Below are 25376 nucleotides of genomic sequence, written 5' to 3' on the forward strand. Positions count from 1 at the left end.
AAGATATTATTTGTGTAGTGTACTTCACTTTCAAATTATACATACTACCACACTTAATAAATGGGTAAAGCTTTTATTCTGTTGATTACTAGCAAAGTAAAGGTAACAGGGTTGCCAACTTTTGAAGATAGCTTGGAGCGAGATTTGAACCTGGAGGAGGTGGCGAGTGTAAATTGTTGACGGGGGGGGGGGGGGGGGGGCAACGTAAAATGGCCCAATTTAAGTGTTATATCGCGATCTATCGATTGTCGGTGGTGGATCAGAGGTAAATAAACTAGATTTTTTTTTCCGGCGTGAGATATCGGAAGTGTGGCGTGAGAGCGTGTGAAAACGGTCAAATGCGTGTGTCTCACACTCAATGCGTGAGAGTTGGCAACCCTGAAAATAAAATGTGTAGAAGCAGTGCTCTGCAGCTCTGTGTTGTGACTGATGGATAGGTTAGCATCTGAATTTCACAGTTAATGTGACAGACTGAAGGGAACAGAGACAGCACTATGGAGTGTGTGTTTGTGTGGGGGTTCAATCAATAACATTTCTTTCCTGTGCCAAATAGGCAGAGGCAGCCACAAGCAAACTGAGCCTTTTCTGAGCCTTCAAACCCACAGCTGTTTGCAAATCTACCTCCAGTTTGTTGCACTGAGCAGTGGAAGCCTTTTGTTGAGCCTGTCGATCTCTGCTGACCTCTGCTTCTGTTTCTCTCATTGTTGAACTGGAGACAACAAATCCCAATCCAGAAAACGATCCCCTGTTCACTTCCATTTCTTACTTTCTCTCAGGCTATACTACGCCACAGGTACACACACGCACTTCTCTCTGAAGATCAATAGATAACACCTCACCTTCCAGTGCTTCACTCACAGCAGGTTTTGTCAAGTGTCTGTGAGAAAGATTAGACATTACACATTACATTGTGCAAAACCTAGCGATCAAGTTGTGTAGACCTGTCTCCTCTTTTCCGTTGCCTTACCACTTCTCTGTCCCCTCTAATCCAACCACACACACACACCTGATTTGATACATTATGCTTTGGCAGAGTGCTCAGTACTTCTGCTCCACTCACAGTTGGCTGGAACTGGTCCACGCACTCCAGCTTGTTTTCATCTTTCCTTCTGCTGATTCGGTGTGAAAGCAACAAATGCTTTTTTTCTGGGAATGGTGATTCACTTTCCTGCATCCGTGTATCTGCCCAGGCTGCAACACTTACTTGACACTCTGCCTGACCCCTTCTTGTGTTAAGGTTTCTTCAAGAAACTTTGGGATTTCTGCAGAAATTAGTTCTGCTCAAGAATAAACCTATTTAAAAACGTTTCAGTATCTTGTTCTCTGATACTTTTGTTTGAAATATAATAATGTATTAAGGTTGAAGGTTTACTTTGATAAATGTGCTGTGTAAAACATAAGGAAAAAATTACTTGTGAGTGATAAGCAGAGGCAGGACCTGTCTGTTATCTCTGCGTATTATCTCTGCCTATTATCTGCCTAAAAACTTTATTTTGTGGTTTAATGTCAACTTCTTTCACCGTTTTCATGTTTTTACAATTTAGGTCTCTCTTTTCAAATCATCTCCTGTGGGCTCCTTCTACCTCTTCTCAGGGGAGACATGTTGGCTCTCGTAGGAGCTGTGCGATGTCATTATGATGAAATGCAGGTTCTGGTCAGTGTTAGGTCATGAGTTCACCACAACTCCCCCTCAACAGGCTGGAATTCTGCAGCTTCAACTGATGATGTGTTTATCTTTTGGGGAATGGAAGCTCTCCTTATCATACCAATGATCAGGAAATTTGAAGGTATTGTTCAGTAGACCTACCTTACTTAAACCACCTTCAGACCATAATACTGATATTCAGTAACTCCTGTTTACCATGTAAGTGTATTTTTTATATACATCCTAATAAAAAGTGGCATTGTTACATTCTAACAATTTTTTTTTCTGCTTATCACAGCTGTTGCAAGTACTGGAATTCGAGAGCACACACTATTTTCCACATGGCTCTTCTTATCCTATTTGTCACATGTGCCGAACAGCAGTGTTCCAACAGTGTGGCCATGCCCAGATCCGGTATTTATACAGCATATTTCTGGGAGGGAGGGAGAGCAGCAGCTGTTATCTTTACTGATAACAGAGCTGTGACATAAGCACAGCAGTCAGTGTGGGGCCATCCGTGTTCCCAAACAAAGAACAGACACCAGAGTCACTTAACAGGGGTGAAGGTTGTGATGCCACAAGCATTTAAACACTTACACACACAAATGCCACCACATACTTCACATTTCAACTTATGAGTAAGATTAAACTGCTAAACATGTTGACAGTGTTGTTCTTGTAACAATAAAACTACAAGAGTTAAGAACCAAGCTCTCACAGTTTACTTGCACTGCTGAGCCCTGCTATGTGATGAACTTTGATTTTGTTTAAATGAAGATTGCAAAGCCAAAAATTCTGAAAAGTTGAATCATTCATGCAAAAAAAGCAAAAAAAAAAAGTACTGAATGAAGAATAGAACATCTGACAGGCAGCCAGGGACAATATATCAACATATGGAAATCTTAAGCAATAAATCATATTTTTCTTCAAATCAATCTGATCAACTGATGTCATTTTTCAGTGATTGGTTCAACTGCATTTGGTTCAGCTACATATTCAGTTGCATAATGTGCAACATGCTAAAGCTTCAAATGTATTAAAATATACTGCATGGATTTTATATATATATATACATGCTGAATGCACACACACATGCACGCACACACACACACACACACACACATAAACACACTGTGTAGGCGCTCAGGTATAACAGGTATACCTGTTTTTTATTGAATTTTGCATGTGTGAAATGAGAAAGTACAGAAAGAAAAAGTATCATAAATAAAACAATGAAATTTGCATTCAACAGACGTTGATTTGCTTGTCTAACCAACCCCCCGCCCTTCCCCACCCCCTTGGGCCCCCTTGTCCCCCCCAGCTTTCTTTTGAATGGGCAAGCAGGAGGAAGATCAGTGAGCTTGAAAGCAGATGATGGAGTCCAGCACGTCCTCTGCTAGATAAGCGGGCTGTTTTAGTTTCCACTAACCTTATCTGTCAGATCCTTTCCTCCCTCCTGCCACTTCGTCCCATCACAGATCCGTTTCTTGGTTACATACCTTGTGATCATAGCTTCACTGAATGAGTAAAGTTTCAGGATCATTAAAAAACAAATTCATTAATCAGCTCACTTTGCTAATTAAACACAAGCTCTTTCCATGACCTAAAGCCATCAGCTGATGCTGCACTGCACCTGTATGTATTTTTAAAAATGCACCTGAAGGATTTTGGATTTTTAAAGTAGATCAAAGTATTATAGCAACATTGTGACAAAAATGGAGACTATGGCAACAGTATAGCGGCATTGTGTGACCCAAAGACACATACACCCCTACAAAGGTTCACATCCTTTCTTATTAACAATGAAATGAGACACTATGAATGATGTGTATTAATATTTCTCTCATCCCATTGTGCAGTCTCTGAATACATGTCTTTAATAAGAAGTTGGCAACCTGCTACTTGCTCATAGTATCACTCTCTGGTTAGAAGGGTCCCAAAAAAGCTTTGAATATTTCCTGTTAAGCAAACACAGAACAATCAAGTCAACCTAAGGCTTAAACTGAATTGTTTCATTGTTTTCTATTTGCTCTATTGTTAAATCATATTAGAAATAGTTTTAATGTGGCACTTAATCTGCACAATACTCAATCTGTACTTAATACAAACTTGTTTTAATGGATATGCACATAGTATCTTGTTATATGACCATTTGGTACTCATATGCATTCATATGCATGAATGAAAATCAGTTGCTCTGATGTTCCACTATATATCCTATAATTAATCAGCTGCAAACATTCAGTCAAATGCATTTAAAAAGTAGAACTATTATTACCTATACAAATATTAAATGATTAACAGTGTACAATTCCAGGAATTTTGCAACATGCTCTGCAAAAATGTGAAGTTTTACTCATTAAGTTTCATTCATGTATGGCTTATAGGATATTACTGTTTTAAGGAACTAATTAGAATGAAAGTCAGTATCCTTTCTTCTACTACAAATGTTAAGCTGAGGCAAATGAGACAAATTACAAGCAATGAGTTTAGCATGCTGTGTGGGATGAGTGTGCTGTGTGTAGGAATGCACACAGGATCTTTTCACTACACAGACCTATCATCCGAAAAAGATCTGTATGGAGGCGCTGTGGGGTCACCATTGATACAATTCATTTGTGGATCTCCCATGTGACAGCTGCACTCAGCCCATTAGCATTCAATCCACAGCCGCTTGAATATTGCTACTTTTCAAGAGAGATGTGTATTCAGCTTGTGCATATTGTCAGAGACCAAGTCCATTTATCATGGTATCTTTGGTCCTGAGAGACACAAGACAAGTCAGCATGTCCAAGTCTCAAAGCATCACCCTGTATCAGTGAAACATAGAAGGAGAAAGAAGCTAAAGACTGAGAAGACATACTTAGACCAGATCTGCCCTAGAAAACCAAGCTGGCATCTGCAGTGTATTTTATATATTATAATCATGTTTAATAATCTGATTCATCAACTAATAATGTTACTTCTGTTACTTATTTTTTTCCATTGTTTTGGAGGGTGGGTTTATATAGTTTGATTTCAATACCAAAAAATACCATATAAAATGTAAAACCAACATTTATTAGAATTAGAAGTCATTAGAAGAACGCAGCCTAACCAGTGTTCAATGTGTTGAAATATGGTTGGACATAACCACCCTTTAATAAATGCATAGATGAATAAATACATTTAACAGGTTGACCTTATAAGTGACTGGTGTCTGCTCATTGCTTTGGTAAGCCCTCCTTGTCTTCGAACTCATAGTTGAGTGTTTGAGGATCAGCAATGTTGGGGTTCCCATAGGGTCCATGAATGGTCGCAGTGACCCACAGCAGACATGCAGAGCAATCGAGGCTCCCCTTTTGTGCCCATTTAGTGAACGCTGGAGTGATCAAAAAAGAGCCAAGTCCCGCCCCCTCTGTCCTCCCTCTCCAGACCTCTCTCCCTCACTCCTGTTGCTCTGCCTGCTGCCTCCCAGGCTGTCTGTCTCCAATAGTGATGGGCTGGGAACAATGGTGAACTCTGTGTACCATGAAGTACTGTGGAGGCGATGCTGCCTGAAAGAAAGCTTTCAGCTTGGGCTTTACGCACACACACACACACACACACACACACACACACACACACACACACACACACACTCACACACACACTCACACACACACACGCGCACACACATACACACACACGCGAGCACACACATACACACACACACACACACACACACACAAGAGTTTCACCCTGGTATTAAACATTCTAATGGTGTTTCTCAAGTGGTATTACTTGCAACTAATGCAAAGTCATTTGAGGCAGCTATGCATACAATCCACACTCTCATTGTACGTCTTGTAAAATGCGTTAAAAGATTAAACTGATGGTATGTGTTGCACAACATAAACTAAATTCCTTCCAATATGTTTACTCAATGACTCATGCCTTGTCACAATAATATAAGATAATTTTTTATTTATCAGGCACAGATCACTTTAAGAGACAAGCCTTTAGAGGTATTGAGGTCAGGTTGATGTGTTGCATGCTTCACCACCCATAGAGTTACACTGGGGTCAAAAGTCAGAGCAGTCAGCAAAATAAAAACTTCTTACATTTACAGAAGCATAATAAATGTCATATATCCATTACAGTACAACCAAAAATGGATAATGAAACGTTCTTATGCTTGTAGTCGCCAGAAAAAATACATTCAAATGCAATACACATTTTCAACAAGGTGTAGCGCCATTTGCCAGTGTCACACATGCAGAAGACCACTGCTTTACTTACAGTATGGATAAATGAAACACCTGGATGAGTTCACAATTCAAAGTTAATAAACTATTCTTATGATAATATTCAAGTTTTGTTATGGACATTAATTGAGCTATAACCTTAGAAATGAACAATATGTAAAACCTCAATTTTTTTCTCAGATCACACACAACCAGCCTGTGCAACTTCAGAGAATACATGTTGTGGCCATGCATGCTGCCTGCTTACTCAGTGTACAAACCTTTTTACAAACTCTGTACTGGTCACCCCTCCCCTGCAGCACTATTCCCTCTCAGCTCTGGCCTTTCCTGGCCTCAGGACAAGGACAGCATTCAGATTGTTTGCCGTTGATGTTTGTCAATGGGCCTGTGAGCTGGCCTTCCTCTCTGCTTCGGCCAGCAGAAAGCGAGCTGTCTGTTGCATGAACGCAGCCTGTGGAGTTTGGAAGAGTGAGAGACACTGTGACACTGATCCTGCCTGCAGTAGGCCGGCCCAGTAAAAGCGCGCACTGTTAATGTACAGCCTCCCAAGGCCTCCTAGCTTTTAAATTAACAAACCATATGTTGTTTAGAGCCTTGCAGCACAGTGGAAAGGTGGGGTGTTATTCTGTGTTATTCTCCTGTTGATGCCATTACTTCAGCAAGAAGTGATTTTATGGTCTATATTAGTTCCCCAATTCAAACAACCTGCCAAAAGGACTCACATTAAATCAAATGTAGTCCACTATTCACGTAATCCACTCTTGTGAAAGTTGTTTTATAACCTTGCAGCAGTCAAGCTGTGCAGAGAGCCCTATCTAACATTACTATATTTAAATATGTGATTTCAAAGAAACATTGGGCAAAAACCTTAAAATTTGCTAAATTAATATATTTTATTACCAATGCACCCCTTCCTGTATGAGTAAAACTATATATATTGTGGTGTATTTGCCACCACAAACAAGAGGAATGTTTTGGACAAAGGCCTGTCATAAAAGCACTGACCTGGCACAGATGCAAACTCTTCCCCTCACTGGTTTGAGATTAAATAAAAAGATTTCACACATTTCAAAATAACATCCTGGCTCAGAGAGTGTGATGACATTTTTAGATTCCAAGGACAGTTAACTTCCCCTCTTCCTGGTTACCATTGTGCTTCACTGATAGTGGATCTCCCCAGTGAGCTCTGAAGGCCTCCTATATTCATATTACTTGGTCACAGTAGAAGGCGAAAAATTGGATTTCTTGTATCACTGAGGCATGTAAATAGTTGCTGTTTGCTGCAAAATTAAATGGTAGATTAAGAGAGTAAAAGAGGGGGAAAAGACTTATAAACTGACTCATGAGTCAAACAAATATGTCAGCCAGGTATGAGATCAATTCTGGGTTCAGTTGATGCATCTGATTCCAGTTTCATTTAATTAACACACAAATGTTTGAAATATTATTTTGCAGTCATTCAAGCAAGTTGGCCTTGACATTTTAGAATGGTTAGATTGCATCGGTGACTAAATGTAAAAAAGTGTTTAACTATCTCAACCTGATTCTTTTCATTATAGAGGTTTGCAAATTAAGAGGTTATACGTTTTGAAAATAAAATATTAACTAACAATAAATGTTCTCTGATTAAATGCAAGGTGTTCTGTGTGTTCTGATCTCACAGAACCATTACCCAAACATTCTGAACATACACATCTCACACTTCTAGTCAGGAACCATCTAACCTAAGCAGGAAATATCAGAAGAAAAGAAGGCAGTTTCTATATACCCACAGGGGCTATACATAAGGAACACTATTGCTGATACACAGACATCTGGAAAATCATGCGGTGACTCATTCAATCAAAGATCCTCATGGGTGGGTGTTGACTCTGAAAGTCTCACTCCCATAGGTTAAACATTTTGGATCTCAGATGATTTTTTTCTGGAATGTTAAATTACTAAATTACTTTTGTGTTAATAAGTGGAAAGCAAGGGCACAAAAAGATTATGTAATCCACCCACATGTACTGTTTACTCGTGTTCTATGTCATATGCTCTTCATTACATCCAGAACAGACATCCAAGAGTTATTCAGGGATGTAGCATTGCCTATAATTTACAGCAGGCAATTTATATTTGCAATCTGCAAGGAATCACTCTTGTCCAAGCATCTATAACATCCTTTGAAGTGAATCTTGATTTCATTAAAAGCAACTTCAGCATTCTTAGTGGTATGTACTCAACAGTACTTTTGCATAAAAGCAAATGTGTGGTTAGGGGGATTATGGGTAAAAACACACACACATATATACCGTATATATAATCAAGCACAAGGATAAGACCCAGGTGGTATAGTCATCACAGCATGCTGTGGTAGGTTATTTGCCATTTTTTCCACTCTGAAATTTGACTTACCATTCACTTGAATTTATGATACTGATTTCCCAAGGTTATTGTGACTAAATCATGATGAATTATCACCCCCTTGTGGTCATAAACATTTACTAATCAATTGCAGGCTGACATGGTGCCCTTTCGGTAAACCATGTGAAGTGAGAGAAGAGAAAGAATATCAAAACCACGGGTGGGGTGGAGGGCGTTAACTAGCAAATTTAACAAAAAAATATGCATGTTTTCAACAAACAACCGGGAGGAAATATACACAATGTTATAACCCTTAAAATATAAATAGGAAATTCATTGGGATTTTCTAAACTTTTATGCTCAATACTATTACCACTGACTGGTAGTCAGCTGTAGTACATCAGTACTCCATCAGAGTACAAATTGTATGTAGAACAAAAGTCTGATGTATGAAATTGGAAGCCAAAGCTTCAGATATGTAACGTAATATTTGTTATATTAGCTGAGTACTGTAGCTGATAAATGTTTAGATGTAGGCTAGGTGGTGGAATACTCCTTATTACCTACTCCGCAGCCTTTCATATCGGTTACGTGCGTTTCCGACCACAGCTGCTCTAGAGCAGCAGTCTTCCGCCTCAAAGACTTTTACGCTGAAAATCTCAACAGGAAGTTCGCAGCCTGTGAAGTCCGACAGGACAAGCGAATCCCTCTGAGGGATTTTCCGTTTATTTAATATCCCCTTCGATTGCACTGAGAAAAAATATATATATCAGAAATAACACGGCGTCTGCCATGTCCGAGACATACGGTACTGAGCATCACTTTTGTTTATTAGTCTATTGTCACAATTCCGACAGTCGATTTGCATCGATTTATCAGGTGTCCGATCTCGTACATCGCAATGATTGCAAGCGGGCGACGTGCCGTACCAGTACGCCTGCAGGGTGTAGCTGACCAAGTACAGACCCGCTTGATTGATGGATGAATGTAGCCATCCGAAGATAGCGTTGATAACGTGTGATGTCGCAATATGATAGCTGATATTATGGTAGTATATGACAGAAAAAAACGCCTTTTCGTTTGTTTGGTCGTTGAAGATTGATCTGTTGAAATGTAAACAGCGCTTCGAAGCCTGATTAACCCGTTTTGTTTACCCAAAGCTTCGGGGGCCACATATCCAAAACGTTTCATAATCTGTTTAGGGCCTTTCCAAATGTATTCTGCCTATTCTGTTTGCTAATTAGTAACTTGTCTGAAATAAGCACCGTATTTCCTTTTTGTTTAACTTATGTCTGGTTACCTGCCACATTAATAGCAGGCTAGTGTTTAGATGTTGTACTGTACAGCAAAATGTCCTAATCCAGTTATAGGAAAAGTTCACTTTTGTCCTATATTTGTCAAATTAGCCAAGTTCGTAATTCAGACTTATGGTGGCAAGTTAAAAAACCCCTGAAAAGAGGACACCACACCTCCAAAAAGACGTACGGAGGATGGGGTGGATAGGATACTACACGGCACGGAATTAAGACCTTAACCCTTCCAACTGACTTACGGAACTCGCCGATTTTATCTGGAAATCTGTAATAGGTTTTACTCATCCAATGTCACAGGCTACAGTGTTTATGGTGTAATATATAGAACGCATCATATATATATATATATATATCATAAATATATTAATCTTTCCTACTCTTTGAAGGAAAATGTTGTGCTGGTCATGTAGTTTGTCTTTTTGCACACCATTGCAAACAAACATCCTATTGGTGAAGGTTGACGAGTTTACCTACTTAGGTTCGAGGGTACAGAGTAATGGAGGAAGTGAAAGAGAGGTAAAGAGAGTGCAGGCAGGGTGGTGTGGATGGCATAAAGTGTCTGGGGTGATCTGTGATAGAAGGGTGTTGGCTAGAATGAAAGGAAAGATCTATAGGACAGTAGTGAGACCTGCTATGTTGTATGGACTGGAGACAGTGGCACTGACAAAGAGACAGGTGAGGGAGATGGAGGTGTCTGAGATGAAAATGTTGAGATCCTCATTTGAAGTGACGAGGAAGGATAGGATCAGAAATGAGTTTATTAGAGGATCAGCACATGTAGCATGTTTTGGAGATAAAGTAAGAGAAGCGAGATTGAGATGGTTTGGACATGTACAGAGGAGGGAGGAGAGGTATATTGGTAGGAGGGTCTTGAGGATGGAACTTCCAGGCAAGAGGAGGAGAGGTAGACCTAAGAGGAGGTTTATGGATGCAGTGGTAGAGGATATGAGAGTGGCTGGTGTGTCAGTGGAGGACACTCAGGACAGGGCCAGATGGAGGAGTTTGATCCGCTGTGGCGACCCCTAAACGGGAATTGCCGAATGAAGAAGAAGATTGCAAACATCCTATTCTTATCATGTAGTGTCCTGACATTCTGTGGTTAGTCGATGTAATAGTAGATGTGACCCAAGTGACATGCTAAAATAGGTAATTGTACTACTAATGTGAACTACCAGTTTACTTCAGAAAGTTAAAATAAGTGTCTATCTGTCAGACAGAGGACACTGTGCTCAAAAACCAGATACCACCCTATTCAAATTATAACAGAGAAAGCACAAAGATTAAACTATTTCAATTTTAAGTGTGAATTCCAAGATTGTCTTTTATCTAATTGTTGCAAAAAAAGTAAAAATAACATTCTTCCTTTGTCTTCAGATTTCCTGTTCAAGTTCCTGGTTATTGGGAATGCTGGAACTGGGAAGTCATGTCTCCTTCACCAGTTCATAGAGAAAAAATGTATGTAAATTTCTAATTATAATACACTCAAGGACATGTAAAAATCAACACATTTATTGTCATTCACATCAGAAGTCTTATGTGTTTGTTTTCTCATGCCCTTGCAGTTAAAGATGACTCAAATCATACGATTGGTGTAGAGTTTGGCTCAAAGATTATCAATGTGGTTAACAAGTTTGTCAAACTCCAGATTTGGGATACAGCAGGGCAGGAACGATTCAGGTATGTATTTTTAGGCGTCAAAGCTACTGTAGTCATCACACTAATGACTGGGAATCTAGATCACATTGCTCATATCTGTCAGTCCCTGTGTGATGATTGTTGATTGCCATGATAGTCTTTGTCTTCTGTGATGTTCAGTCTAGGCAGTCAGATTGAAGATGTTTAGCTGACAGTAGGTTTGGAGAGCCAGTAAATCACTCCCAGGATTTAGGAAAATATTTGCTTTTTAAGTGGTGGTGTAGACATTGGTGGCTTGTGCACTGAACACCACAATCTTGCTACGAGAGCCAAGATGACCTCAGGGTTTTAGGCAGAAGACAAGCACAGAGTGCACAGATAGAGCCAACACAGCCAGTCAGGGAGCAATCAGAGGTGTCAGTTCCAGGTTCAGAAAGTAAAAGTCCTCACCAGGATTTTGCTCAGGCTTCCTGGATTGTGTTGATTCCACTAATTCTACGTGGATTGCACTAATTAGAAAATCTAGCAAGCTTGAGCAAAATCCTGGTGAGGACTTTTACTTTCTGAACCTGGAATTGACACTTCTGGGAGCAATGCATTACATAGTCCATAAACATTTAATTTGCTGCATAGGAAGCAAAAGAACTGTGATGAAATATTTGCTGCATATTGGCACAGTCAGGAATGAAGTTGGAAATTGTCTGAGCGCAACGGTTTTCACTGCCAAGTAATGTTTAAGTACTCATTCAGGCTATGTGACAAAAATATATGCAAACAGTATATTGTGATACAGTGATCAATGTCTACGTACTTTCCAAAACCTAATATTTCAACCACTATTGAAACTATTATCACTACTCTCCACTGAGCATGAAATGGCACTAGGACATGTTGGCATGAACTACGTCTTTGTGGGATGTAGAGCAGGGATTAGGTGTTCAAGAATAGTAGATAAAAGATTTTCACTATTGTACCTAAATATCATGAACACTTCTCACTGCTTCAAACTGAATCACCAACCTTCCCTAAACTGTATCACAGTAACTCTCTAATGTAATGCTGTTTGCACTAATGTAAATATGTATACATATTCTTAACTGCAAATGTACAATTTACGCATGTTATCTGCACATCGTGGACCTTTAATATTTTTTATTCTGTACTCTTAGACTATTTATTTATTTTCTTTAAATAGTATTTTTCCTTAATTAACAGTTAACACTTAACAGTCTGTGCGCTGGTCTGTTCAATTTGTAATAAGTGTGCTCTCACTAGAACATATTCCTTGTATTGTCACATATTTGGCAAATAAAATGATTCTGGTTCTGAACTATAGAGATCATTGCTTTTTTGCGCCATATTTTAATCTAATAAACATTTTTATTTCCTCAGATCTGTAACACGTAGCTATTACAGAGGAGCTGCAGGAGCACTGCTTGTGTATGACATCACCAGGTAAATTAACAGTGTGAGATCAGTGTCCTTGTTACGTTTTCTGATGCCATAATAAATAGAAATATTTCCCAGATGTTAACACACTGGAAACCGGGCTTTGTTTCTAATATTTGATAGAACCAATAGCTGCATCTCAGCATGGCTGCCCTAGAAAAAACAGGTAGCCTTACTATGAATAATTAAAAGAGTGCTTACACATATGACTAGTAGTACAACGCTGAACTGAATGAAATATTTGAGAGTGAGTTGTAGACTGTATACTCTTAATTTAGCACAGTAACCTTCTGCTGCATTGGAGTAATCTGTATTGGTTTAATCTGTCTTTGTTAGTCGGGAAACGTACAATGCTCTGACCAACTGGCTCACAGACGCCAGGATGTTAGCCAGCCAGAACATTGTCATAATACTGTGTGGCAATAAAAAAGACTTGGATGCTGACCGGGAGGTCACCTTTCTGGAGGCATCTCGCTTTGCTCAAGAGAACGGTACATCTGAATATTCTGATTTCTCTTTTCCTAGTACATACAGTGACCCAGCTTTTTAAATCCGTTTTTCCTTTAGAGAAATTTTACTGCTCACTTTAAACCATTATTCTATGCCCAGATTAATTACATTTTAATAGTAGTATTTAATTTATTTTTCATATTCATTTTTTATGTGGATTTAATATAGATTTTCATAAAGATTAAAGGAGTGTCGATTAATAGTTAATGTAATGCAACATTAAAACCCAATTTTCCCATTTAAAATTATGTAATATTTAAGATTTGGATGAACCACAAGAGGCCACTGTTGGTTTGTAAGTAGACACAAATTTACTGGCAGGAATTCAGCTGAAGAAAAGCTCAACTTTCCTGGTCAGAGCTAGGCTGAAGAAAGGCCTATTTAAAAAATATCTTTAGAAAGATCCAGTCAGTTCCAGATAGAAGCTCTTGTATTTTGCTGCAGTAATGTATCAACAATTTGTTTATAGTGGCCCATCCACTTACGTTTAACAAAATAAATGTATACATCCTGTGCGTTTCAGAGCTTATGTTCCTGGAGACCAGTGCTTTAACAGGCGAGAATGTTGAGGAGGCCTTTGTCCAGTGTGCCCGCAAAATCCTCAATAAAATAGAATCAGGTACGATGCCAGACTTGAGACTGCTAGGTGTACCTTGGCGCTTGGCGTGGTATGTTCTGACGGGCTTTGGCTGTGTTGGCTAGGTGAGCTGGATCCAGAGCGGATGGGTTCGGGGATTCAGTATGGCGATGCCGCACTGAGGCAGCTGCGTTCACCAAGGCGAGCCCAAGCAGAGAGTGTGCAGGAGTGCGGCTGTTAGCACCGGTACCACTAGAGTTGATCACCCAGGTAAGAGGAGACTTTGCTTTTGACCAAAGGCAGAAGTTCAGATTGTAACCAGTGCATCTTACAGGAGTGACAACGGTTTGGTGGAATTTCCGTGCCTGTTTTGAGACTGGTGTGATGCATTACAGCGCCATTTGTTTTTCACACCTGTTTGAACTGAATAAGGTTAAAAAAGGAAAATCTTTGCACAAGGAACTGTGGCATTTTGATCCCAGACGTGTTACACAAATGCTGCCTGTTACCTTCCCACTTAAATAACAGATGCTGGGGGGAGGGCCTGCTGCTTTTGTACACAGCAGTCAAAACACTCAGCCTGCTAAAAATAGCAAAGCTGAGTAAGCAGATTATTGTAACCTGTCTTTAGGGTTTCAAGATACTTGTTTTAATGAATGGAGATTTTAGACATTTGCTTGTAGATATATCAGTATAATTTGTTATTTTGTGTAAATTGTGGTGTAAGAATTTTTTGTCCAGGTTTCACACTGAAACCTGTTTACAGTAATAAGAGACATGGTATAACTTAAAAGGACACAATGTAAAGTAATTTAACTGATTCTTCCTATACTTCACATACTTGAAGCATATTAAGTATATAAAGTATTATAAAGTAATACCACACATTATATTATATACAATGATTTATTGTACTAGTAATCAAATAAAATTTTGAATAAAATGAATAGGAGATGTTACAAATTAAAGTCGTTAATAACATTTCCTAGTTTAACTGCTAATTTTGCGTAACATCTCCTTCCTTCCCCATTTGTCTGTAAAAGGATGTTTGTAGCAACTCAACAGCATCTGTACTGTATTTGGCATGGCCCAGGAAGGAGGAGCCCTGTTTAAAATGGCGTGCTATTTTGGTCATTAACACCCCATGAGCCTTGCTTAAGTTAGCTTCTGCATGCCCGAGTGGCGATGATGCAGCAGGCTGAACTACGCTAAGCATATTCTCCTCCCCCAGCTCCCGCAAACACGTGCACACACACGGACACACGCCTACAGATTCTCCCCCATTTTTCCAACCAGTGAAGGAATGAGAGCACAAACTGTCAGTCCCATCCTAAGAACCTATCAGTGGAATAGCGTGTGTGCACCCACGTAGCCGTTCACACGCACCAAACAGTACAGAGCAGCGGTTATATTTAACTCCAGACTCTCTGTGTCCTTAGCATGGCAGGTTTCTGAGGTGCCTTATTTGGATACTTTGGAATGCTAACCAGAAATAGAGGTCCAAGGTGGATCCAAGGTATCTGTGGAAGGAGATGCCTAATTAACAGACAGCTGCTCATAGACAACTTAAGACTCAGTGCACAGAGTTGGTCAGAGTCAGGTCAGGTCAGAGTTAGTAGTCATTGGAATTGTTATTGCATTCTTTTCAGAATGAGGTTCTAAAATTGTTTTAAATGACAAGTTCTAAAGTAGTAGGAGAACAAGACTGACATTCCAAGTGACAGCAGGCAGCACTCTAAAAGGAGGAAACATTTAACTTCTGGAACAGTCTACAGGTCAAGTTCTTGAGGGCACTCTGTAATCATTTCTGCATAACACGGGGATCTGATATTGAATGTTGGATCTCTGTTTAGTGAACTAAGACAGATCCAGGAAGCTTGTGGTTGTGATCCTGACACACTGTAACACTACACCATTCTTACCACAACACGTCTTGAAACAAATCAGCATTGCTACTAGAGCTGAGTGTTACATGTGTAGCTCATTAAGAACTAATTGTTTAAGATGGGCAGTAGCATTGTCTGCACAGGGTGTAGAATGTATGTGTGGTGGGGTAGTTCAATGTTGTGAATGGTAATGTTGACTGTTGTTAATCGCTTTAATTATTCTACTAGTTCTTCAGTCACTGTAGTTTGTTTCTGTTTTTGGCATCAGGCAGGTTTTTTTGAAGACTGGGAAGACAGTGAGGAATGGGATGAATGACCCAAGACGGTGGAAACTCTTCCCTCACGTTCCTTTTACTTCAAATCAGACATGTCAGAGATTCTTGGATGCATCAGCGCTCCAGAACAGTCCAGAAAATATTAACTGGCGCATAGGGCTGAAGCAATGACTCTGGCTGTGTTCAAAACCTTGAGGATGATGGATATAGGCCCTTGTTGAAAGTTCTGCACTGAGCTATCCTACCACTTTCTGTCCTATTCTACCCCAATTAAAGTATGTAGATCTTGTGTAGACAAAAGCTTATAATACCACTTTGGAGCATGTTTTATGGACTGCATTACCAGAACAGAATGAATAGTTTTTATGAGCTTGGGAACACTGTTGGTCAGTGCTAACTTGAAGATCTTACCATGCGTATTGGTTTTACCATCACATGATAATTTTATTCTGCTTTTCCCTCTCTCCACTAATGGAAGTATGTTGTGGGTATTCTTTTTTTGTCTAATATGGTGATATACTGGAATAGACCATGTTTTATAAAAGTGATTGCTGTCCTTTGCAAGAATGCACTGTTATCCTATTCTGATGTGTTTGTGCACAACATATATCAGAAAATTTATGTAAAAGCTGGAATGTCAAAATACAGTATATATGGACAACCACAGACCTATCTTCTCCTATACATATATCGTAGTAAAGATTATTTTGAAAGTAGATTGAGAAGCCATAAAGTTACATACAGTATTATACAGCATATGTACATGCTGTTGTCCTGTTTGACAATGTTCATTTGACTGATTCATGCAATGTTGTAAGAAAGTAGTGTGTCATTTTCAAATGTAATCAATCTGTATTTGCTTTGACTTAGTGTTTTTGGAAAATGTGTGTTCTACACCCTACATTCCACCAGTTATTGGATCCCTAATTTAACCACGTTCTAGACTTTGAGACATTTAGGGAGAGTACTTGAATTATTCATAGCATTCAATCATGTCCTATTCTCAATTGATGTTTCTATTATAGACATGTAGCATTTAACCAGTTTCCAGTTTGAGCCTGACATCTTACCCTGCCGTTTCTACATCCTTTATTAAAACTAATCTTTCATGAAATTATGTATTCTCCCCTACAACACAAACAATATAAGACAATACATTTGTTATCATTAAAAACATACATTTATTGGGATTACAAATTATGCTTGTTTTGGGGGGAATAAACGTTTGATTGGAAAAGAGCATTAGTAACCAAAGGCAGGTTGCTTTATTGTATTGATAGAATTAGATAGAATTTAAGATGTACTTTATCCAAGATCACTTCATGCAGTGTTGCTTAACTGTCAATGAAACATCCAGACATTGGAAATATTTCATCATTGTGTATTTTACCAGAGAAGACTAAATTGGTGAATACCATCATGAATTCATTCATCGGTCATTATTAAAAATGGGTCATGTTTGGTATAAGTGGACAGTTCTTTTCTCTGCCAGTAGACCACCTTTCTTTTTACAGTAAGTAATGCTTCATATTAAGAGATCCAAAATATCACATAAGAAAGCAAGTCTGTCTGCTGGGATTGGTATGTCATTATTCTAAGGATAATTCTGCCTGTAGTTTTCAGGACAACATATCACAATGTACAATTGTTATGGTAAAAATAATAGGGGGATAATTAGAACATAGATTTATATATTAGTGCCATTGTATCTATTTAAAAAGGAAGTAACACAATATCAATGTAACGATCATTAACATCTGCTTAAATTTGCATTCAGTGGCTACACATTAACCCACCTTAACTGATACATTCTTGATAAACCATAGAATTCTGGTATGAACTTTTTATAATTTGTACATATAAAATACTGTATGGAATAACATATACAACATGGTAAACTGATTTGTTTTATTAATACATTACACACAATTTGAAGTCTAGAAACATATGACTTGATTCAAGTACACTGAGCAAAAACAGTAAGAGATATAAATTTTAACCTCAGTTATTAGTCATTTTCTTTAACAAACTATTGCCATTTAAAGATGGACTAAAATACCGTGGCATAATCTAGAAGCTCTCTTTACAACAGAGTCTAAGAAAAGGTCCCCACATTACTCTGCAGTCAGTGATGCAGAATCCTGTTAGTTCTATACAATTAATATTCTAATGCACATTCATCACAGGCAAACGTCCAAACACTAATGTTCTATCTAAACACCCTTCAGAGCAGATTCCTTGGCTCTTTACAGTGACAGTAAATCACCTTTGTGCTTCAGTGGCTCAGGAGCAATATTATGGCTTCATTAGCAATACCATAAAAGGATCACCTACAGTGTCCAATTGTAAGTCAATGACTTCATATAAAGAAAATCCTAAAATTAGTTTTTTTTTTTAATGAATATTTTTGTCCCAACTGTAGTCACCATTTTTTATAGTTTGTTGCAGACACAGCTGCTCCCACTTCAATATAGTCCAACACAAAGTGTTCTTTGGTCACATTTGATGGAAGCATCTAATTCTTCGTGTGGGAATCCAGTCCTGCAAGCTTTGCTTGACATCTTCAGTAGGTTTCAATTGTTCATGATTTTACACTGGTCACCACATTGATAAAAATGTGGTTTCTGTGTTTTCATTTCTGGCAGCCCATGCAGCACTGAAACAGCGTTCCAGTTTTAAGACAGGAATAATCTGAAAAGGGTCAATATCCATTGAAGTTGAAACAATAAAAATGACAATTTACTGAAATAGTGCAACTTAGCAAGTCTGGAGCAGGAACACTGTCCTACACTGTTATTGTAAGCGTCTCGTTACAAAAGTCTTTAAAAACCCTGATATGCAGTAGAGAAAACACTCTGTGCACTGCATGATTACCTCAGTGAAGCAAAAAAAGTTTTAATTGCTATTATTTAGTTTAGGAAACATGTCCCGGTGAAACCCTTTAAGTTGTATGCAAATTAGATCAAGAGCCAGAATGTTATGCAGCTCATGAAGGGCTTCACAATCAGCTGATGATATGGATCTGGTGTACAAAATAAACATTAAACTGCACTGTTGTAGCTGTATATGATTGGCTTAAACAGGAGTTGTGTAATATTTGTTGAAGTTTTTTTTTTTGTTTTTCATTTGTTGAATGCTACTGACTACTTTACATTAATCCACAGACGTCAGATGTCCCCTATGGAATGAAACATGGAATGCATGTAAGTCCTGGCAAATACATCTTTAACATCTATAAGACAGACTAGTGCCCTTAAAACAGCAACTGAGTTCTATGTTCATGAAAGAATTTAACATTTCCTGAATAGATACTAAAATGACCTGTAAAAACACTGAAAATCCATTGTTTTCTAAAGTATATAAATTACGCCGATAATAACAGCTACAAACAGAAAAGTACACATTTTCTGGAATTATCAAACTGCATTCACTTGATGATTCACGATAGTAATACAGAAAGAGATGTGGTCAACACACATGAACACACAATGACCACAAAAACTGGAGTGTGAGGTGTATGTCTTGTCACCATCATCTTGGTTGAATTCCTGCAATATAATTAGGTGTATCTGATGTTATCGAGACCTAGCTGAGAAGCACCGCATATACTCCGTCATCCATGGGTTGTAATCAGGGGTGATTTTGCTTCTGTTCATCTTCTCCAGGTCAGCAGATTTTGCCCTTCTCTTGTCAACTCTCTTCATCTGTTTCTCGACTTCTCTCCTGGTTTTAGCTCGTAGTGCGGATTCATGAATCTAGTCACAGAGAGAGAGAGATGTTTTTTAAACACACATGATTCTGCATGCCTTTCGGATGTCTCCAGTCAGTCAGTCCAGTCAAACTATGTGCAGATTGAGAATTAACCTAAAGAAATTCTTCAAACTCTTCAAATTACATCACTAAAGGTAAATATTACCAGTCAGTTTTCTAGATACAAATCAAGCCTAATACAGGATGTTCAGTACAGTTATTGTCTATTAGCAGTATATTTATTTAAATGTGATTCATTTGAACTATGAATGTCAACCCATATACAAAGACATCACTAAAATATTAATCAAATGACCTTGTTGCAGTTTGTTTTAATCTTGTTTGTCAGTCATAGAACATTTAATTTTATAATAAGTTAGAAATTGACATCATACATTTGAGAAGATTCTCACCTCTTTGGTTGATGCAGCTGGACCTACATTATGGGTTTTCCTGGAAGCCATCTCTACTGATCTCTCTCCTGCACCATACATAGCAAAAGGGTGTCTACTTTCTTTGTCAGTGTCTTTTGTGATCTTGTGCTTAGCTGTAGACCTGGATGTCTTGTGTGAATTGTGGGGTTTGCTCTTTGCTGTAGTCTGGGCACAGGTGTCTGTTTCTCGCTGGACAGCACTGGAGAATTCCCCGCTTCTTCCTTCGTGCTTACCGTGATGTTCACCATCTCTTGTGTCTTGTTCTGTTGGAGAGATGGTCTATTTTGAATGTTTGCGTTCTAACTAAAGGTCAATACACCTTTTTCAATACACAACTTTTTAATCAATGTCATTACATAGTGTACTTATCGCCACACTTTAGCTGTAATTACATAGGAAATAGTTTTGAATTCATTTGAACTCTAAATGCAGCCTACCTACAGGCGGGGAGGTGTCAGCCTGTGCAATATCTCTTTCATTTTGCGTTTCATTCGGTCCAGAGTCAACTTGACCCGCCGTTTCCTTTGTTGATGTTGGTCCTGGTGGAGTTTCATCCACTAGCTGCAACGGTTCAACTTTATTTCTGCATAGAGGTGTTGATTTCCCACTAGAATCGGTGTCGCTTCCACGTTCATCCCAAAACCAAGGGTTATGTGCCTGCTCCAACAAACGCCTTGACAACCTGTATTTCACTAAATCCTCGTAACATTTTGCATACGTCTCCCATTTTGGATCCTTGAACTTCTTCATATATTCAGATCTGACTCGTTTTGTCACCATATTCCTCCACTCATTAACTGCAAAGGAAAATATTTTAAAATGGATCTACATTGTAGCGTACATCGAAACAAGCAGTCACCTTTTCCGCTAGATATTTAAATCAAAACATTTGTAAAGGGGGTAAAACCTTTTCCTGAGAGGAAACCAATGGCTGATGAGCTGCGTATGTAGTCCTTCGGCACACCCCCTCATATATCCGCCTATTTAAACTATGGCGTCTTCCTACTGCTCAAACCTTGAGTATTTAACAACTGTATTAAGAAAGTCTGAAATGTAGCAGGTTTTATTATATCATTAAATGCATTCAGTCTATAGATGCATTACACTGAATCAAGATACTGACAATACACACCGTGGCCTAAATAACAAGGTCGTAGATGTGCTATTTCCGTGACTGCGAGGTTACAACGTATTTACAACGTAAACAGAGCTCAGCGACGTCAACAGCTGAGCAGAATTTCTTGGTCATACTGTTCACTCTGACCAATATACAGATTGGAGATGGACCTTGTCAGCGATCTCAAGACCCGCCATGATATTTGTATTCTGGTATTCATTAACTACTGTCGATTCGGTCCTTGTATGAATAGGTCATTTTTTCTTACCGTTTCTAGTTGCACACAACAAGAACGTAATCTGCTGGTTTTTAGCCTACGTATTCCTCTCCTGCTGTTGTATGGCAGCACAATTCTGTTTTTGTTATGGCTCCGCCCTGTGGTAAAGTCGTTGGAAATGTGAAGAAATAGCAACAAGTTGTAGATTTGAGCTGAGCGTACATTATGTCTTGCATTTATGTTTTTTTTCCCCAAAATGTATGGAATTTAAAATAGGCTTTATAAAATTACTGTATTCTGTCATGGAGTAAACCTATAGTTCACTAACACTGTTACCTTGCACCTAAAGAGGTACCCTAAAGGACGTAGAAAATGGTTTGGAAGATTTATGTACTGACATACATATGCATATAATGTAACTAACTAAGCCACAGGGTGCAGTCAAGAATCGGACACAAGTCAATTCATGCTCCAATTCCATATCGAATATCATCTGTCTGGTTCGCAGAAGCATTCGAGTCACATTCTTGTCGTCAGACGGAGTCAGTTTTCACTTCTATCAAAGCAGGGCACATACAGACAGTGAGTGGGAGTGGGGTGTGACAAACATAGAAATGAACTTAGCGACTTATGTTTCTGCTTCAGAGACTCTTGGACGACTTATGGTTGAAGTAATGTACTTGGTGTGGGTGCTGGCATGTATACGGTGGGCTGTTTAAATTTGTGGTCGTGCCTGTGGCCTCTAACTGGAGTGTGATATGTGATGAATGTCTTGGAAGTGAGGGAAATAAACGTGTGCTGAACAGACTTTTGGTGTGATTTGTCTGAAAGTGAGTGTGCTGTCTAGGAACAGAATGTAAAGAACTTTAAAAATGTCTCTATTATCAGAGTAATAAAATTATTGCACATAGTCACATCTCAAAAATATACCAAATAATGGACTTTAATAAATTAAAATGTATGTACATTTTACATTATGGGGTATGACATTGCATGTTGATCTTGTTCCAGACGTTGCTTGTTCTTCACTGAAGCATATTCATCACATAGTAATTCTGTCCTTTGTCAACAGAGTGATCCATTACTACATGGTTTGTAGTGAGTAGACACAGGAGATGATGATGGTGGTGAATTTAGAAGCATTTGCGGTGGACGATGCTGGGTCCTGCCTCATCGTATTCCTGCTTGGTGATCCACATCTGCTGGAAGGTGGACAGGGAGGCCAGGATGGAGCCACCGATCCATACGGAGTACTTACGCTCAGGTGGAGCAATGATCTGGGATAATAAAGAGGAGAATGTGTTTCAGAGATACACGCATCATGACAGCTGTGGAAAGCAGATGCATATGACGCAAAGCACTGACACCTAGATCTTACCTTGATCTTCATTGTGCTGGGGGCCAGGGCAGTGATCTCCTTCTGCATACGGTCAGCAATACCAGGGTACATAGTGGTACCACCAGACAGAACATTGTTGGCATACAGGTCCTTCCTGATGTCAATATCACATTTCATGATGCTGTTGTAGGCAGTCTCATGAATGCCAGCAGACTCCATACCTTTTCAAAAGAAGGTAAATGTCATTAGCAAACATAGATAAATGTTACACTAACATATGCAGTAGATGGAGATGATAGCTACACACCAATGAAGGAAGGCTGGAAGAGAGTCTCGGGGCAACGGAAACGCTCATTGCCAATGGTGATAACCTGACCATCAGGCAACTCGTAGCTCTTCTCCAGGGAGGAGGAGGAAGCGGCGGTGGCCATCTCGTTCTCAAAGTCCAGAGCCACATAGCACAGCTTCTCCTTGATGTCACGCACAATCTCACGTTCAGCTGTGATTGAGCATTGTATGAGTTAACAAGACATCCTAACCCTAGACCAGGTATATGTATTCATTTTTAAAGTGTCATTTAGAGGGAAAATGAAAGACCAACTAGCAATCTAATATTTACCGGTTGTGACAAAAGAATAGCCACGCTCGGTCAGGATCTTCATGAGGTAGTCAGTCAGATCACGACCAGCCAGATCGAGACGCATGATGGCGTGGGGCAGAGCATAACCCTCATAGATGGGGACATTGTGGGTGACACCATCACCAGAGTCCAGCACAATACCTAAAAAAACAAGATGTGACAAGTCAGAACACTGAGACATGTTAGATATTGTGTGTAATGGCCTCCATTTTAATCATTAATGTGAACTAGTCTGTATTCTGTGCTCTATGAAATACACAGATAACCATTTAAATATTGTACATTGTTTTGCTTATACAAAAGAACACAACAGTTATATGTGTATACGTATGTGATGATGTGATGTCTCACCAGTGGTACGGCCAGAAGCATACAGAGACAGCACAGCCTGAATGGCCACATACATGGCGGGAACATTGAAGGTCTCAAACATGATCTGGGTCATCTTCTCACGGTTAGCCTTGGGGTTCAGAGGGGCCTCAGTGAGCAGGGTGGGGTGCTCCTCAGGTGCGACACGGAGCTCATTGTAGAAGGTGTGGTGCCAGATCTTCTCCATATCGTCCCAGTTGGTAATGATGCCATGCTCAATGGGATACTTCAGAGTGAGGATACCCCTCTTGCTCTGAGCTTCATCTCCTACATAGGAGTCTTTCTGACCCATACCCACCATGACACCCTAAAATAAAAAGTAAATATAGGTTTAAAATCTCATTGAACAGCTTAATTTACCATTTACCAAGTGATGTTATTACTATGTTTCAAAAAGAATTACAGTAATAATGCACAAAGTCATGTTAGTTGTGTACCTGATGACGAGGGCGACCAACGATGGAAGGGAAAACAGCCCTTGGGGCGTCATCTCCGGCGAAACCAGCCTTGACCAGGCCTGATCCATTGTCGCACACCAAGGCGGTAGTCTCCTCGTCGTCGCACATCTTGATGGGTTCTAAGTGTGAACATGGTCTTAGGTCACTAAATGAATTATTTTATAGCACACGCAGCGTTAACTAGAACAAAACAAGGTAAACAGCTGTACATCACACTTTTAAGTATTGTTTAAGTGTTGTTTTCTCTGACACTAATCCAAATGACCCAAAACAGTAATAATCACATTAACTTGTACATTGTATTCACTGAGTCAATTTTTTTTTACATTTTTTATGTTTAATAGACAACATTAAGCCTAAAAAAATCACAATTTCACAATTCACCATATGATGGTTAAAGAGCCAACTGACAATACACATCTTGGGTATGAATGACAGCTATCAATATTGAATGAATAATATTTACAGTGAGTAAGTACTTAGCTTATCGTAAAGTAGCAATTTAACATTACAAAACAATAACATTTAAAAATTTGAAATAATACTTAAAGGTTGTATGTAAATCTAGGTATATATGCAACAACTTGCTTTTCTTTTTTATCGTGACATATGTTGAAGAGCCTGTCTTCTTTTGTTCATATAACGGTTACTGTAAACCACGTCAACAGTTAATTAATTTACACATAAATAAAGTAAACGTTGTTTCTAACTAGTCTCTTTATCTGCCGTACTATGTTGTGGCTATTTCAACCTCCCTTACCTTTGGTGGTACCTTTCTTAGATGAAGCTCAGTGCAGAATGCAACCACTGCTGGTTCCAGCTACGGAGTGACTCCGATCGTCGGGAAATTTATATACCATCGCCTTTATTCCCTCCCCATGTACATAATTGAAGATGCCCATGTGTTCAATTGGATTTTTCCCCCAACCTTCACCCATATTAGGTTCTTGGACGGTAAGCCAACGGGACATCAGAAAGAAGTCTCCTGCCTCCCTCGGTTCGAAGTGTGCATGATTGTCCTAATAAGGCATGATAGTCATGCTACGAACCCACGGCACCAGAACCGTATATGGGGTGCATGTGGTTTTGTTACTACTCTTCGCACATGGTGCGTCGTACGTTACTACGCTGGTATGACCGGTCTGCCAGGCAATTAGGTTGTATTTCTACATTAGAAACGTTTCCACTGT

General features: G+C 39.2%; 3 protein-coding genes across 5 annotated transcripts; 1 reads left to right on the top strand and 2 right to left on the bottom strand.

The window, feature by feature from the left end:
• The first annotated feature begins 8871 nt into the window (after positions 1–8871).
• Positions 8872–23218, top strand: rab4a (RAB4a, member RAS oncogene family). 2 transcript variants are annotated; one of them, XR_013121416.1, is made up of 9 exons: positions 8872–9025; positions 10905–10985; positions 11093–11207; positions 12558–12620; positions 12951–13105; positions 13648–13743; positions 13827–13971; positions 15856–21375; positions 21889–23218. XR_013121416.1 is itself a non-coding variant. In XM_076975316.1 (8 exons), the coding sequence occupies exons 1-7, from the start codon at positions 9010–9012 to the stop codon at positions 13940–13942; spliced, it is 642 nt and encodes a 213-aa protein (XP_076831431.1). In that variant the 5' UTR covers positions 8872–9009; the 3' UTR covers positions 13943–13971; positions 15856–23218. The 2 variants fall into 2 exon arrangements, 1 of the variants encoding a protein (XP_076831431.1); XM_076975316.1 differs by having other exon boundaries at positions 15856–23218.
• Positions 18912–21587, bottom strand: ccsapb (centriole, cilia and spindle-associated protein b). Of its 2 annotated transcripts, none has more exons than XM_076975314.1 (4): positions 21432–21587; positions 20484–20843; positions 20026–20309; positions 18912–19617 (listed from the first exon to the last, which is right to left on the bottom strand). In XM_076975314.1, the coding sequence occupies exons 2-4, from the start codon at positions 20824–20826 to the stop codon at positions 19438–19440; spliced, it is 807 nt and encodes a 268-aa protein (XP_076831429.1). In that variant the 5' UTR covers positions 20827–20843; positions 21432–21587; the 3' UTR covers positions 18912–19437. The 2 variants fall into 2 exon arrangements, with proteins under 2 accessions (XP_076831429.1, XP_076831430.1); XM_076975315.1 differs by lacking the exon at positions 21432–21587 and adding an exon at positions 20954–21086.
• Positions 22299–25104, bottom strand: acta1b (actin alpha 1, skeletal muscle b). Its single transcript, XM_076975313.1, has 7 exons — positions 24947–25104; positions 24166–24305; positions 23711–24035; positions 23339–23500; positions 23027–23218; positions 22759–22940; positions 22299–22657 (listed from the first exon to the last, which is right to left on the bottom strand). The coding sequence occupies exons 2-7, from the start codon at positions 24292–24294 to the stop codon at positions 22514–22516; spliced, it is 1134 nt and encodes a 377-aa protein (XP_076831428.1). The 5' UTR covers positions 24295–24305; positions 24947–25104; the 3' UTR covers positions 22299–22513.
• Between the last annotated feature and the right edge of the window lie 272 nt (positions 25105–25376).

The sequence above is a fragment of the Brachyhypopomus gauderio genome, chromosome 15 (genome assembly GCF_052324685.1).
Source record: "Brachyhypopomus gauderio isolate BG-103 chromosome 15, BGAUD_0.2, whole genome shotgun sequence".
Taxonomy (NCBI): Eukaryota; Metazoa; Chordata; class Actinopteri; order Gymnotiformes; family Hypopomidae; genus Brachyhypopomus; species Brachyhypopomus gauderio.